Here is a 16,526-nt window from a genome sequence, read left to right on the forward strand (position 1 = left end):
AACAGAGGTAGTAGTAATAGAGGAGAAAAGATCCTTATTACCAGATATGTGATCAGAAGCTCCAGAATCTAGAATCCAAGGTCCAAGAGAAGATGTGTGGTAAGGCAGGCAGAAACATTACCAGGCTAGGCAACAGAGGCAACAGAAGCCTGAGATGCGGAGGAGCTCGGAGGCTGAGGTAGCTGAGAATCAGAGGACTGGCCACATGGGCAGTGCGAGGAGGCCGTCCATGTAACTGATAGCAACGATTGCGAGTGTGGCCAAGTTTATTGCAATAGGTGCAATGAGGACGTTAGCCTCTACCTCGGTTACCACTACGTCCTCCTCGAGAGGTAGTGTGAGAAACTAACACAGAAGAATCTGAAATGCTATCAGATGGCAAAGTCTGAGTGGATGAGATATGAAGGAGGCGAGCAAACACATCATCCAAGGACGGAACTGATGAACTACCAAGAATTTGATCGCGGACAAGCTCAAGATCCGGACGGAGGCCAATAAGAGTAAGGACCATGAGAACTATATCAAGCTGTGTTTGTTGAGCCCCAACATCAGGAGTAAGAGGCATCACAGTCAAGAACGCCTCCTTAAGAGAGGCAATCTGGCCAATATTAGTAGATAGATCCAAGTCCTGTTGGCTGATATGGACAATAGCAGAAGCCACCTTATAAAGACGCTGGATATCATTCGTGTATAATCCTTTGGCCTGAGTCCAAAATTTAAAACAAGTTTTGTAGGCCCGAAGATGAAGAAGGATCTTGGGATCAACTGATTGTCATAATACACTACATAACTGGGCATCTATCTTTCTCCACTGTATGCGCTCAACCTCAGGGATATCTGCCTCCTGTGTAACCAAGTGATCCTCATATCCTTGTCCCATAAACCAAAGTTTAACAGAGGCAGACCAAGAAAGATAATTTTCACTGCCAACCAATTTCTCCGAAGTAATCATAGGAGATCCAAATATGACAGAGGAAAAAAATAGAAGTTTTAGTAGCCATATCCACTTATCTGGAGAATGAAGTATATTTGGATCGAAGAGAGCTCTAATATGGCTTTAGATGCGGCTGAAGAAGGAAAAACCGAAGAATCGCCCGTGTGAGAAACCAAATAGAAAAGAAAAACAACCGTGGCACCACCGGAAAGGTAGAAGAACACTTCCCAAGGCACGTGCAGGGATTGGGGTTGAGAAAAATAGCCGGAGGATGCCGGAAAAACTGTTCGGAGGGCCGGTGGAGGCAAAAGAACCCCAAAAGAGGCACGTGCAGGGATCAGATGGCAGAAACAGGTATGAAGGGTGGCTAGTCGGTGTCAAGCGAGGTTGGAGGAGGAAGTGCGTCGCCGGAAAGTGGCTCACGCGCCCTCATGCGCCGGCACGTGAGATGCCGGAAAAACGCGGCGGGGGCCGGCGCGTGGGTGGTTTTCTGGCTCCAGTGCTTTGGGAAAAATTGGAGATCTCCTCCAAAGCGCTCCTTGCGGTGTCGGAAAAAGACGTCGCCGGAAAAGTTCGCCGGAAAAGTCGCCGGCGGTGAATGTTTTCTGACGACGATTCAACCGATCGGAAAGCTTTGGGGTCTGGGGAAGGTGACCGGAATGAAACACGGTCACAGGAAGGTTTCCCGGAATTGATGACACGGGGAAACTGGAAAGAATTAGGTTTTCTCCCTTGGCTCTGATACCATGTTAAGAGAGAGAGAGAGAAGAAAACCTTGATTCTCATTCATATATTGTCTACTAACAATTGAGAAAATATATATATATACAAGGCTAGGAGTCCTAACTACCATACATGTGACCTATATTAAAAAAAAGGAAAGATTGTACACTATAAATTCATTATATTCAACATATTTATCAATTGATTAAAGAATGAAGATGTTTGTTTCTGATTAAAAAAAAATGCATTTTGTTGTATAAGAGAGGTGATGGCATGGTATTTTCTATCACAACCTATATAAATCTTTAAAGGTTTGCCTTAAAATTGCTAATGATAATAACATTTTAAAGATTTTTCTTTCTTTCTTTTTTTTTTTTTTTTTAAGAAAAAGCTTAAAAATGTTATTATCATTAGCTTAGGCTTATATTTAAAAAGCTTAAAAACATTAATGTTAGTAACGTTTGCAAGATTATTTTTAAGAACCTTAAAAACGCCAATGGGAATAGTGCGTTCAAGATTACCTTTAAAACAAGGATGGGAATAGCATTTATGGGTTTATTCTAAAACACTAAAACGTTAAATCTTAGTAGCATTTTCAGATTTCTAAAGAAACCTTAAAAAATGCCATTGGTAATAGCATTTCACATTTTTCAAAATAAATCTGAAAACACTATTGTCACTAGCGTTTTTCTTATTGGATCTTTTAAAAAAATATTAGGCTTTTTTTGTCATGAATATTAATTTGGGTTTTTTCCCAATACGTAATAGTGTGGTCCCAAACTCGATGAAGGATTCCTTGTTAACTGCTGTGATTCATTACCGAGTGGCCCAAAGTCCTTGGTTGTTGATGTTTCACCGTTTTTTTATTATTTGAATTTTTCCAAGGGTGGTAAGGAGTACTACTGAGTAGGCATGACAACTTTGTTCCATGAAATGGGAAAAAGGTTAAGAGGGCAATCAATCTTTCTGACAGGGTTTGGAACATAGATTTAAAGTCAAAAATAGTGTTCTTTTATTTGTGTAAAGGTGAGGAGGAATCAGGAAATCATATCCTCCTTCACTCCCCTAAGGCAGTCATGCTTTGGCAGCTTATTTGTGCTCTTTTTGGTGTTCAGTGGGTGGTTCCTTATTCGGTCGAGGGTGCCCTCATTAGTTGGCATGGTGCCTTTGTAGGGTAGAAAAGGAAGAAGGCATGGAAAGCAACTTCTTTGTGCTTATTTTGGACCCTTTGGAATGAGAGAAATCGGAGGGCTTTTGAAGATTCTGATTTGGCAGACCGAGCTATTTTACGATCCTTTATGTACATGCTCTTGGAATGGGTCAGGGTGCATTTTGGCTTTAGCTTGTTGTCCTTATTTGATTTTATTGATTGGCTGGACTGCAAGTGAGGCAAGGGTGGTGTTTTTGGTGTATCCCTCTCCTTTTTCGGCCTTAGGTGCCTTATATACATCGTGTGTACTTTTGTGTGCCCTTCTTTAGGCACTGTTAATACAATTGCTTTTACCTATAAAAAAAATAGTGGATTTTTTCTTTTCCCTATTTCTTGATATTGCATTGAAATCTTGCTTACTCCATTACTTAATGGTGCAATGTTACCCAAGATTGAGGTTGTGGATATATGTTTCATAAGTTACTTTCTCATTTGTATCTTTTTAATTTATTTTGTGCAACTCCCTTACGGTTGAACACTCATAATTCGTTGCTTTCATCAGTCGAATGACAGTGGGGAAGATGATAGAGCTTCTTGGAGGTAAAGCCGGAGTTTCATGTGGTAGGTTTCATTATGGCAGTGCCTTTGGAGAACCAAGTGGTCATGCAGACAAAGTCGAGTCTATAAGGTTCGTTATACCTTCCCATTTTGACTGCCTGGCATGTTTTCAATGGTTTTATTTTCTTACCTGTGGTTTCTTACTTTATGACAGTAAAACCCTCGTGAAGCATGGCTTTAGCTACAGTGGCAAGGACTTCATTTATTCAGGTATTGGCACATTTCCTTCTGAAAATTTTCGCATCTTAATGAGCAATCACAAATGTTGCATGAAATATTTCATTTTTTTGTTTAATTTGAGACATATTTAGTTGATAAGTTTAGTTTAAATTGTCTGAACACTAAGTCTATATTTTGATTTAAAATTGGGAGGGAGCAAAATCAAGGATCGACAAGCAAATATGTCAATTGGGGAAAAAAAGGCCCCATATTATACTGTTAAAATTTCTAGAAAAAAGAAAACCACCTACTAATCGCTAATTTACATTTAGTTGGGCTAGCCCTTTTTAATAGACAAATAATAGATTAAAGGGTGCCTAACATAATGGGGCTGCAATCCAAGTGCATAGTTGTATACATAGAATAATGAAGGGTGAAAAAGAAAAACTACAAAATCCTACCTCCTATCTGTGCCATCATTAAAGTCCAAAACTCTTTCATCGACTAATTAGAGCACTCCTTTTAGAACTTTTGTCATTGTACCCACTCCAAATTCACCAAAGCAAACATAAAGGGCTGTTCTCCACACCTTTCTATGCTAGTCCCCACACCTTTGTCATGCAATACTAAGAGCAATTTTTTTGCTAACCATGGGAACTCCATTTAAATCCCAAGCAAAGAAAGCAATAGGTCTGAGTATTTAAGTTTTATTATTGTGGATGAGAATATGGTTTACAGATTCTTCCCTTTCATTGTGGGAACATCATCTTAACTAAAGGATGCCCTCTCTTCATGAGTTGATCAACTGTTAGAATTTGTGTCACCAAACAGCTCCCCAAGAAAAAAAAAAGCACGCCCTAAGACACACCCTTGAGCCCCACACCTCCTTAGCATGAAACCATGAGGACAAGAAAAATTAAAGGATTTGACAGAAAAGTACTTGTACTTTGCACCCCTTTAGACTATAATCTATCCTCACTCAGCCACAAAGCCAACATGCTTGAGGAAGTGACCTACTATTTACACCTCCCTAATCATGAAATGATCTCAGGAAAATAAAGAGTCCAGTGGCCCTGTGCTGTCTCCACCACCCAAAGAGCCACTACTCCCATTTTCATGGGAAGCAATTCTGAAAGGAGTAGGAAAATGATCTTTGGGAGGAACCTCCTTGCAGCATCTATGAAACCAAAATTTGGCCTTGAGCACATTCCTTATGGAGTTTCCAGTTCTAAGCCTGAGCTTTTCCAACCTGTTTTGATAGCTTCCGCTAGGCGCACTCCAAATGCCTCCCTAGATTCCTTAGAATGCCAAACACCTTCCATGTTTCAAGATTTACTCAATATAAGCTGTCTCCACAAACAATCCTACTTAACAACAGACCTTCATGAGCATTTACCAATCAAAGTTCTATACTATTTAATCATATTACTATTTCAAACCACTTTAGCATAGTGGTTTCTCTCTTTCATTAGAAAGACTATACTAGTATAGATTTTAAATTGATTGGATTTGGTAACTAGCATAGTGGTTTCTCTCCTTCCATAAGGTCCAAAATAAGCACAAAGGAGTTGCTTTCCATGCCTTCTTTCTTTTCTTCCCAACAAAGGTACTCCGTTGACTAAGGAGGACATCTTTGATTAAGAAAGTTATTACTCACATAAAAAAGAGCAAAGATAAGATGCAACAACATGATTGCTGACTCCTCTTCACCTTTACACAAATAACATTTGCTAGGTAAACACCAACCCCTCTTTTTTAGTTGATCTAAAGTTAGAATTTTCTTCCAAACTACTTCCCAAGCAAAAAAAGTGAACTCTCATTAGGACCCAAGGATTCCACACAATGCTTGTGGGGGGAAGCCTTTTGGAAAGCAACCTGCCAAGGAGGAATAAAAGGATTTAAATGTAAAGGTGCCTTTCTTTGATAACCACCAAACCATGACATCCTCAACACCACTTTGATCACTTGCTCTTGAAACCTTCTAAGCAACTCTTCCACTTCTCCTAATTCCCAATCATTTATTTGTCATGTGAACACTAGATTCCAACAACCTACTTTCCCAACTTGTTCCACATTTGGTCTAGCCAAACTTCCTTATTAGGGGTTATTGAAAACAACTCTGGGAAAGCCATAGCCAAGGAATCCTCCCCACACCACCTATCCTTCCAAAACCTCACCCTCCTACCATATCCTATCCTAAAACCAATCCTGATGTTGAACTCCTTCCACCCACTCTGAATTGCCTTCCAAAGGCCCACCCCATAACCTTCCCTTGAATCTCAAGAACACCCTCACCCCCCCTCCCCTCCCCTCCCTCTTCCTTTCCATATTTCCCTACAATCATCTATTGAGTATTTCCAAAGCAACTCATTCTCTGAAGTGAATCTCCAACACCATTTACCTATAAGGGCCTTATTCAAAGTGGACAACTTTCTAATAACCAAACCCTCATCCTTTTTATCCAAGCCAACAATTGATTTGTTCACTAGGTGCGACCTACTTTGGGGCTCTCTTCCCCGCCCAAAGGAAGTCCCTTTGAAGTTTCTCCAATCTAAGACTCACCTTATGAGGAATTATAAACAAAGACATGTAGTGGATTGGTAGGTTAGATAAAGTGCTCTTTAGTAAAATCAATCTCCCTCCTTTTGATAATTTCCACCTCTTCTATATGACAAGTTTTTTATAAAATCTTTTTTCCACTACATCCCACATGTGTAAAGACTTAAAGGAAGCTCCCAAAGGGAGGCTCAAGTAAGTAGAAGGGAGAGAGGCCACTTTACACCCCACCTCCCTAGCCAAATCCTCTATTTTAGAAACCTGCTCCACTGGGATTAACTCACTTTTATCCAAATTAGTTTTTAAACCAGAAATCGCCTCCAACCATGTGAATGCCCAACTCAAATACTCCAAATGTTGTATGTTTGAGTCACAAAAAATTAGAGTGTCATTAGCAAAAAGGAAATGGGACACTTCCATACCCACTGCTCCTCTCCCACTAGCCAAGAATCCCTGAATGATGCCCCCTGGCATAGCCCTCTTCAAAATACTAGAAAGCGCCTCCATTGCCATAATGAAGAGATCTTGCTTCAACGCCTTTAGCTTGCAAACTAAGATGTGACTATATGAGCGACTGAAGATGTAGCCCGTTCACCAACTCCTATCCAAGTCTTTGAACCCTTCCACACTCAGTCACATGTTCTCTAAACGAATAGGAATTTTTTCTGCTTCTAATTGCTCCTCCATCTAGTAGACTGGGGCATGATTGGAAGTAGGCTTGGGCAGCAAACTCTGACAAAGAGCATAAAATGAGTCTCCTACTCCTTTGAAACTAGGAAGCAATCTAGCTCAGAGGAGGATCTATTGTTTAGGCCACCACACCAAGTACCCTATGAGAGGTAAATCCCTCAGTTGAAACTCTTCAATTATCTTCGAGAAATGTCTCATCGCCGATGATGTTCTCAAGCAAGTTCTCCTTTCTCCATAAATCTGACCATGTTAAAGTGCCCACCAATGCAATGGGGATCACTCCACAACCCCTTAATATCACCTTGCTCTACTCATAAGTCCTTATCGGTGTTACAAACCGGTCCATACACACCAGAAAACAGCTAAAGGAAGTTGTCATCATAGTTGTTAAACCGAAAAGATAGAGAATACATTCTTATTTCCATCTGCAGTAGCTCCAACACTCTACCATCCTATAAAAGCAAAGTCCACTTTGCTTGACCTCTAAAATCCACACTTCCCCAATTTAAGAATCCACCTACTCTGAGATTTCTCACTAACATCTCTGACATGTGTTCAACCTTGGTCTCCAACAAACAGACAAGGTTTACCCTTAGAGATTTGATAAAGGGCTTTCACTACCTTGCTTATCAACAAGATTTAATCCCCTGACATTTCAAGATAGTATCCTAATTTTCATCACCGAAACTTGTACAACTCCCAAAAGAACTCCCACTCCTTTTTCCTAACCCTAAAGCGGAATCATAATTGGTAGGGCATTGAAGCTTGCATAATTCTCTCTAAAATCTAGACCTGAAGGCTAAAACTTTCTGTTTTCCAAGAGAAGAGCTTTTGCCCTTCTTTCTAGACTCCAATCTTCATAGTAGAGTTAGAATTTCACTCTTGAATGCTTCAACTGGCATCCCCACAAACCTACTAGAGGTCAATAGTTTACCAAATGAGTCCTCGGAAGAAGCCCCCTCTACCAATCCACCAAATTCAATGCTGCAACCAATCCTTCACTGAAACTTGCCTCCATTACTACCGATCCATCTACCTGAAAAATACTTAAAGGCCCAGGCTCTAGCACAACTCACTCCCAAAGGGGACCCGCTCTTATCCTCCCATCAAACCAATGACCCCATGGCTTCATCCAATAGGAAAGGAGTGGTTTTCCCGCCCAAAAGAAGTAGAGAAAGGAAAGGATGGACCTGGGAAACAAAAAGCCTCCTCCACTAACACAACATTTGTGATGACAGGACGTAAGGAAACTGTAACAGGAAAGTGCTACTCAAACACCAATCTGAAGTGTTCCCCATCTTTGATGCAACCATTGGAGATTGCACAAAGATTGAAGATAGGGACCTCCATCCCTCTACAAACCAAAGCGAGCCCTATTTTCCCCCTCTTATTATACCAATACCCTTATAAAAGCATTATTTGGAACAAACTGCCGTTCTTTAGTGGTTGAAACAATAAAGACAAAAGGAGAAATCAATTACAAAATCAAGTAGCTATGTCCAAAGAAAAAGGGATGCAATTGGAAAGGATCGTTTTGCATTTATTTTCTTTTCTCTTTTTGGTTGCTAATGGAGAATCCAACTTGACAGCAGGACATTTACTCCGCCATTGTCAAAGGAAATCCTACCCTTTTACCTTATACTCTACCTAAATACAATAGACTCAAACTTTGAATCTCTAACTCATTGTCTGAGGGTAGAATCATCGAGACAAGCATCTTTGCCTCATTACATGTGGTGTTGGCCGGGTACCTTAGTTGAAATTGAGGAGTCCAAGGATCCTAGGAGGTGAACTAATGCATTTTGTTGGTAACAATTGATACTTTAGAATGAATAAATAAGTAAATAAGTTAATACATGAAAGTACATCAAGGATTATAATTTAATAAATTTATATATGACAATGCATCTTGTGAATCGCATTGACTCTCCTTTGTGGCTGAAAACCTGAGAATTCCTATATCAAACAACATTCTACCCTCCTTGTTTTGGTCCTTTTTTTCAATTTGAGAAAATCATGAATGGTCTCTCTTGGTTTCTTAATTGTAAATTACATAGCAAATGATAGGATATCCTACTCATAAATTGGCCTTAACTAAGGATGGCAACAAAGTGAGTTTTTTTCAATACCCGCCCCACTCCAAATAGGATGGATTTAGGATAAAAATAAACAAGTTAGGGGCGGGTTTAGGTATTGCCCCACCATCCTACCCTCATTTATATATATAATTAAAGAAAATTATTTTAATTTAATTTTTTTTAAAGAAATTTCACTTTTTTACCACATCAAATTAAAAATAAAAAACTTATTTCTTATAAAAATAAATTTATAAAAAATTATAATAATTATTTATTTATAAATTATATTTATATATATATATGTAATGTAATTAATACTTTTAAAAAAAATGGAAAAAGAAAATTTTAGTTTGGGTGGAGTGGGGTGGGGTTATTTAGTATGGAAATGGGAATATATTTAAATAATTAGGATGGACGGGATGGAGGTGACCCATCCTAAACCTGTCCTATTGCCATCACTAGCCTCTACCTAGGTTTACAATCAGCCCTTTCCCTGCCATTCCTCCTTGGAATTTGGTATTGGTTCAAGGTGGGTTGACATCAAGTTCAGATCCAATTGTACAATGATCTCAAGCCTTGATGGATCATATGTCTGTCTGTAAAACCGATCTTAAATAGTTGAGGTCAAACTTGCTGGTTTATATAGCTGTGTGTGTGTGCACGCACACATGATTATTTTTACATGGTTTGTAACAAGAAAAAACTCTCATTAGGTGACACACTGGCTGCCATTTTGTATGTGGTTGTCTCAAATATCACACCAAACCAATTATATTACTTATGATTAGATGTGAAAGTTTGAGAAAGGGAACTCAGGAATTTAAGAGATGCCAGCGACAATGATCTAAAGCGTGTGTTCATGTTTTTCAAAAGAATCCTGATTTCCAGGTATATCTTTTTCAGGTATCACAGGCTGTCCACTACAAGCATATATTTTCATGGGACCAATTTACTACCAAAAGTTGAAACACATGGTGAGATTTCCAGTCTCTTCTTTCCATTACTGTCAAATCTTGGTTGTGAAGCTTGAATCTGGGTTCCTAGTTTGGCCTACTGTCAGGATTATCTGGCTATTCATGCTCTTCCTTTAAGCCCTGGTCCAATTGTCTGAATGAATGTGAGGCTTACTTCTAAGCTGGAGATGCCTTCAAGGCCCAAGCTTTCTGGCTTAAAATCTTCTGAAGCTCATGATTCTCAGTATGATGTTTTCTGCATTATGCACCATAAATTGTACTCATAGTAGTTCCCCATTTGCAAAAACTGAAACTCAGAATTCCTTATTTTAATTCCTCAACACTTAACCCGGCATTCCACAAAAAAGGGTTCCATGAAGGAAAAATGATGTTTGGCGCATATCTCAAACTGAAAGGGTGGGTCCTGTGAAGGAAAAATAATGTTGAGCATCTGAAATATCATGTTTCATGTGCTGATGCTCTTATTTAAAGCTTTAAGCATATCTTGTTTGTAACTTCAGAGTATTTCTTGTATATCCTTTTTTAGTATATTCTTTTCAAATTGGTTAGGTTCTTTTATGAAGGCATCGTGTTTCCCTTCTGCAAAACATCAGTATTACCTACCATATGGTTGCATTTACTTTAAACATTGTATTACATACTATATGGTTGCATTTACTTTTCTCTTTAAGCACTCAGAAACATCTGTGACCTTTTTTTGTTTAATAATTTTTAACTGAAGTATGCTTCATTCCCTTTCATTGGTATCTGTTCAAATATTTTTCTCTATATATCTAAGTACTTAATACTAGAGATTTGACATTCTCATGAGGTATAGATTGATTTGATATCTACTTGCCATAGAAATCATCTCAATTTGTTGCTTCATTTTTTTTGCATTTAAATGAACTTGGAGATAGCTGCTAGCTCTATTCTCACATATTGCTCTATCTCTTACCATCATCATTAACGTCAAAATTATTTATATTTTTTATTATTAGTTTACAACTGATTGTTTCAATAGTAGTGTTCACATTTGTGTCCATGGTCAAATAAAATAAAAAAAATGGATTTGTGTTCAAGAATGAATCTTATTAGAACTGCTCATATCTAGTTCATCCTTCAGAACCATATTGTGTCCCAGATCTGATGAAATAGCAAACTATGACATAAAGCATTTCATTCCTTTTCATGAACCATCAAAGATTGAATGTTAAGCAAGTGCAATTACTTTCACTTCTTTGTAAAGACTTACAGGTCGCAGACATTTAAATAGATATGTTTTGCTATATAAATCTCAGATCTTATAATTTATGATGTCCTGCAATTTACAATAATTAGGTCCTAGATAAAATGCATGCTCGAGGTAGTGGTCCCCGTGTCATGCTAACGAGACAACCCACAGAAGGGAGAGCTCGAAATGGAGGTATTCAATTCTGAAGCTTATTTTCTTGATTATTTTGAGAAGTGTCATTGTATTCTGATCATCCAACACTTCCCAGGACTACGGGTTGGAGAAATGGAAAGAGATTGTTTGATTGCTTATGGTGCAAGCATGCTGATTTTGAACGATTAATGGTATCTAGTGACCCTTTCGAAGTTCAGGTATTATTTCATGTCTGCTCTATGCCATAACATCATTTTCAATTTTATTATCATTGAAAATGAGTACAGGCTGGCAGCCCATGTAATGGGGGCCCCCTATTTTAGCATTTCTTCCAGACAAAGCTTATATTTTCTTCTTTCCATCTTTTTTTTCTTCTTAATAAGTTTTTTTTTTTTTTTTTTCTCATCACGGACTTAGTAAATATTAAAATGAAAGAATTTTATCAAATTGCATTGTGAAAATGCTTTTTGATCATCTTCCTTCATAGGGATGATAATGATCACAGTAACATAATATAAGGAAAAATTACAAGATGTCCTGTGGCTCGATGAAATTATAGGGATCTGTCCTTACATTTGAAAAGGAGACTACTGGCCTTGAGTTTTCATATTTTTAACAGATATCTTTTTTCCATTAGCCAGACATTGGAGAGACTTAACAGAATCTTCCAACAGCTTGTCAAATTTTTTCTTAAAAACGGTTAGCCCTGGTAAGCATTCCACTTTGGTCAATCTTCTAGATCCACAACAGTGCTGGATCAAAGCTAGCTGTTTTAGAAAACCTGTCTATCCATTACCCTTATGATTCCTAACTGCTTTAGATTACCCAAAGAATAGCCTTCAAAATTAAGTTTAAGACCCTTGATGGGAGGGCATGCACTTGGGCTTGATCCCAAGAAACCCACCTCTTTTAACAATGATGCCCATCTAGTAACATGATCAGACTGATGGAATACGAAATAACTCTTTAGCGATAGACAGCCAAAGAGAGAGAGAGAGAACGAGAATTATCCCTCACATAGTGAATAGATCTCCATCTATCTCAAAAATCTTAGTTTCTTCTCAAGCCAAATCACCCTGCGAATGGCCGATGTTGGCCCTTCTCTAGCACTGTCTCACTAGGATTCCTTCTGAAACCCTAAAATGCATGACCAACATATTCACAATGTCTCTAAGTGAAGCCCCAGATATACTGGCCAAAAAGAACAACGATCATCAGAATTCCCAAGCAATAGGAAAGTGGAGGAAAACATAACAAGTGGCACTCTCCACTTTCAACACAGAGGACCATATGCATTATGCTGTTGGCTTTTTATTGCCTTCTGACTTGTGGAAAATCAGTGGTGTTAACATTCTTATTAATCACTGACTAGGTGAAAGCTCACACTTGAATGAGTTCTAAACTTTAAAATAGAATTTGGCTTGTGGAGAGAATGTTGGATTGCCAGTCTTACAGAAAGCATCAAAGGAGCACTTAGAGGAGAAAAAGCTTGAGGGTTCCAGAATCCAACACTGCTGGTTCAAGTAGGGTGTTTGATAACGCAGCATAAATAAGAGAAGTTGGATCCTGAATGTGAGGCACCCTAGGATTACTTCCTAGAGGAAGGGCAGAGTAGGTCAGAGATCAACTATTGGCTCACCCTATGGCAGGCCTACAAAACTGATCCCAATTAATGTTGATCTGCAAAGGTGTTCTTATCCATGTTGATCTTATGGCCATATGCTAATGCAAATGTTTGTGGATGAGTTTTGAGGTTGAAGATATTTTTTACATTACTCATAGAGAAAAAGATGGTATCATCTGCATATTGCATGTTTGACACAAACAGTCCTGGCCAATCTCAAAGCTTTCAATGAGACCTAATGCTCTGAGATGTCTGGTAGCCTCAACCACCTCCTAGCTGTGTCATTAATGATGACAACTAAACTAACAGAGAACAAACACACTCAGGTTCATTTCCCCCATCTTTACCGAAAGCTTTTGTCCATTTGAGGGCATGTCCAAAACCCCAACAACATCATGGTTGTAGATTTTCTCAATATCCACTGTGTCCACAACTCAAAATTATTTTCTTTGAAATGGTAGGCCAAATAAAAAGAAAGCTAATGCTGACTGTCCAATACCCTAAGCTTGACTCATGTCATCTGGTTACCATTTTGGGGCTACTATTATATAAATTTGTTGCAGGCACTTTTTTTCACCCTATCTATCACATAATTCTGTCAATTTTAAATGATGCATTGTTGTTCTATTAACCCTTTCCACAATTCCACTCTAAAATTTTTATGTTTTGGTCTTAATTTGCCACCAATGATAGCTGCAGACCCTTGATAGTTCCATCAATATTTAGAATCAAACTTAAGATCTTAATCATGCTATTCTGTTAAAAAGCCATAATGAAAAAGCAAGATATCTGAAACACCACCTTGATAGTTCTATTTCTTCTCATTTGTCACATTGAGAACAATGTCTCTGCTGTTTTTATCGACATTTATCAATACTTGAGATATTGTCCAATATCTGATGACGTTAAACAATATTTTGGAGTGTCCATATTTCCACTTTTCTGCCTGTTGACATTAGCAACATTCACATCTTACCAGTACTACCATGTTTTCTAATTGATTGCAACTAGGCAGCTTTTCTTTGCTCAGATGTACATTTGATTTCACTCTTCTTCTCTCTTTTTTATTATTTTTTTATTTTAATGCAGGTTTGCAGGGTGTGTGGCTTACTAGGATATTACAATCATAAGCTGAAAATTGGCATTTGTTCTACTTGTAAAAATGGGGATAATATTTCTACCATGAAACTTCCCTATGCATGCAAGCTTTTATTCCAGGTAAACTTAATATTTGCTTTTATATTTACAAAAATGCATGACATTCTCCTCTTTGGCCACGGTAGTAGTGTATGGTTAAGTATTAAGTAGATTTGATTGATATTTTTTTATGTATGCTATATATTAACTTTCTAGAGGAAAGGTTTAATTGAGTTTTTCTATTATACGTGATTATAAATCTTATATAAGGAATATATGAGAGTAGTATATTAACTCAAATGTGCAGACAAGGACATCAATGCATACAAATTTGTGCTCTACCAAGTTATTAATACTGCTTTTATATGTCTTTGTACGAAAGTTTTAGTGTCATTCTGTGGTGTGTCTTCAGGCATGTCTTTAAGCAGAAAAATTATGAAAGGCCTCTAAGCTTAAAATTTTAGTTGTTTTTGTGGCATATGCTATATGAATAAATATATAACCATTTGTCCTCTCTAAATCATTTCATGAGGCATATCCCATGTAACCAATCTTTTTGTCTTTTCAAAAATCAACTGTCATTTCACGATTTCTTTATATTGTCTCCTACTATACCATTTTGATGTCTATTGGAGTAGGTTTCTCCACCTCTGTTTTTTATCAGATTTTGTAAATCTAGGAAGAAGTTCTCATCCTTCACTTGAATATGTTATGTTTCTGAAAAAAGATGTTTGGAGAGATGGAGGGTTGAACAATTTTCTTTCTTTCTGTTTATAGATTAGAAGTTTGAACCTTTTTTACATTAAAAAATATTACTGTTTTTCAATATCATCAAACTCCCTGAGAGCTTTTTACATCTTTTTGAAATCATTAACTATAACTTTTGTTACACTCTAATATATTTTTTCCTGAACAAAGTACATATAATTTGAAATTTTTGAAGAAATTCTGTACATTGCTTCTCTAAGATCATACATTTTAACCAATCAAATCAGGTAAGCAACTTCATTCCTCATAGATTTAGGTCCTTATGCCCAGCCTTCTAATGGCATCCGACTTTTCCTCCTACTGGAGAAGAACCCTAAAACCACTGTTGGTTTTGTTTCTTTTGAACCTCAAGGCTATCTTTTGTTTGTGGTACTTCTTGTGTTCTGCAGACTAGGGTAGTTACAAGTGTGAGAATTTGTGTGTTTAGATGCAAGGTTCATATATTCCTAGGTTTTAGGATACAGGGACACAACTAATAACTGAATTTCCTCTTCTTTTTTTTTTTCACATTCTACACCATCAGTTATACAGAAGTATATGACTAAGGTCAAATGTCCAACTTGAATCCAAGGTTACTTGTTATGAACTTAGGAATTTGTCCATCTTTTTCTTTCTTGAACACACCTGTTGTGATACATATCTGACCTATAGGCATGTTCAAAACATATCTATACCCAAGCCCCATCATGTCTTGTTTGAAACAGGTATTACATATCATTTGGAGTACCCATGGAACTTAGGAAGCATGTGTGTTTGCCTTAATTGAACCAGACATGGATATGTATAGATCAGGTTTTTAGTTGTTTGTTCAAGGATTTCACCTTGTTTAGTAGTTAATACTATTAGGTATGGAGATACTTTCATTTATACTAAGATGTTGATGTGGTAGATTGAGCAATAATCTAGCCTAGAAATAGGAATGTCCAATTGGTGTTGGAATCAATGTTGAAAATAATAAAGCATTGAGACAGCTAAGAAACTAACCTCCCAACTATCGATGTTATAACTAGGAAGGCACTAACCAAACAGAATGCCTTCAGTTCTGGGAGAACAATACCAAATCTGTGCAAATGATGCTGGATCCAAGACCATGGAACAGAGTCCTTATTGCTCAGTATCAGCAGCCAGAAATAGGATGATAAGGGTTGAATAGACAGTCATCAGCAGCCCGAAGTTAGGATACAGGTTGGTAGATGGTTACCAGCTACCAGAAGTAACATGTTTTTCTTTGTTTTTGTGTGGTACCTTCTTCTTTTTTGTCCCTTTCTGGAACGACTTAGAATATCCCACATCCTCACTCTAACCTGTTGCCAATTTGGCCAGGTTCAAGGACACAAGATGTAGTATTACCCTTGGTTGTTTTTCTTTTGAACTCTTATGTCCTTTAAGGGTAGTGGAATTTAAAAAAAAAAAAAACAAAATTATTTGTGCCTCTTTATTCCTCCTCATTGCTGCCTACTGAGGGTCGAAAACAAATATGTGGCAAATTGCTTAGCATATTTAAACTTTCTTGTTTATCATGCTGCATGAAATTTTAACCATTTTCTTTTGCATATTTCTTTAATTAGCTTGTACAGGCATTCGTTATTTAGAAATATGGAGGAGCAAAGCTTTTATGTAGAGTTTAAATTTCATATTATAGTTCCATAAATAAACTTTATATTGTGATAAATCTTATTTATTTTTATTTTTATTTTGGATAGGGTTCTAGTTTCTACTATTTATCTTGGTTGTGGCTTCGTTAATTTA

At 37.5% G+C, this 16,526-nt stretch overlaps 1 protein-coding gene across 1 annotated transcript in view; it reads left to right on the forward strand.

Annotated features, from left to right (window-relative positions):
* Positions 1-16,526, forward strand: part of LOC117928087 (DNA-directed RNA polymerase III subunit 2-like) — a 74,441-nt gene that overhangs the window by 57,030 nt on the left and 885 nt on the right. Inside the window, 7 exon segments of the mRNA XM_034847886.1 lie at positions 3,370-3,495; positions 3,580-3,635; positions 9,812-9,882; positions 11,203-11,287; positions 11,364-11,423; positions 11,426-11,466; positions 13,962-14,090. Coding sequence (XP_034703777.1) covers positions 3,370-3,495; positions 3,580-3,635; positions 9,812-9,882; positions 11,203-11,287; positions 11,364-11,423; positions 11,426-11,466; positions 13,962-14,090 — 568 coding nt within the window.

The sequence above is a fragment of the Vitis riparia genome, chromosome 13 (genome assembly GCF_004353265.1).
Source record: "Vitis riparia cultivar Riparia Gloire de Montpellier isolate 1030 chromosome 13, EGFV_Vit.rip_1.0, whole genome shotgun sequence".
In the NCBI taxonomy this organism is placed as follows: domain Eukaryota; kingdom Viridiplantae; phylum Streptophyta; class Magnoliopsida; order Vitales; family Vitaceae; genus Vitis; species Vitis riparia.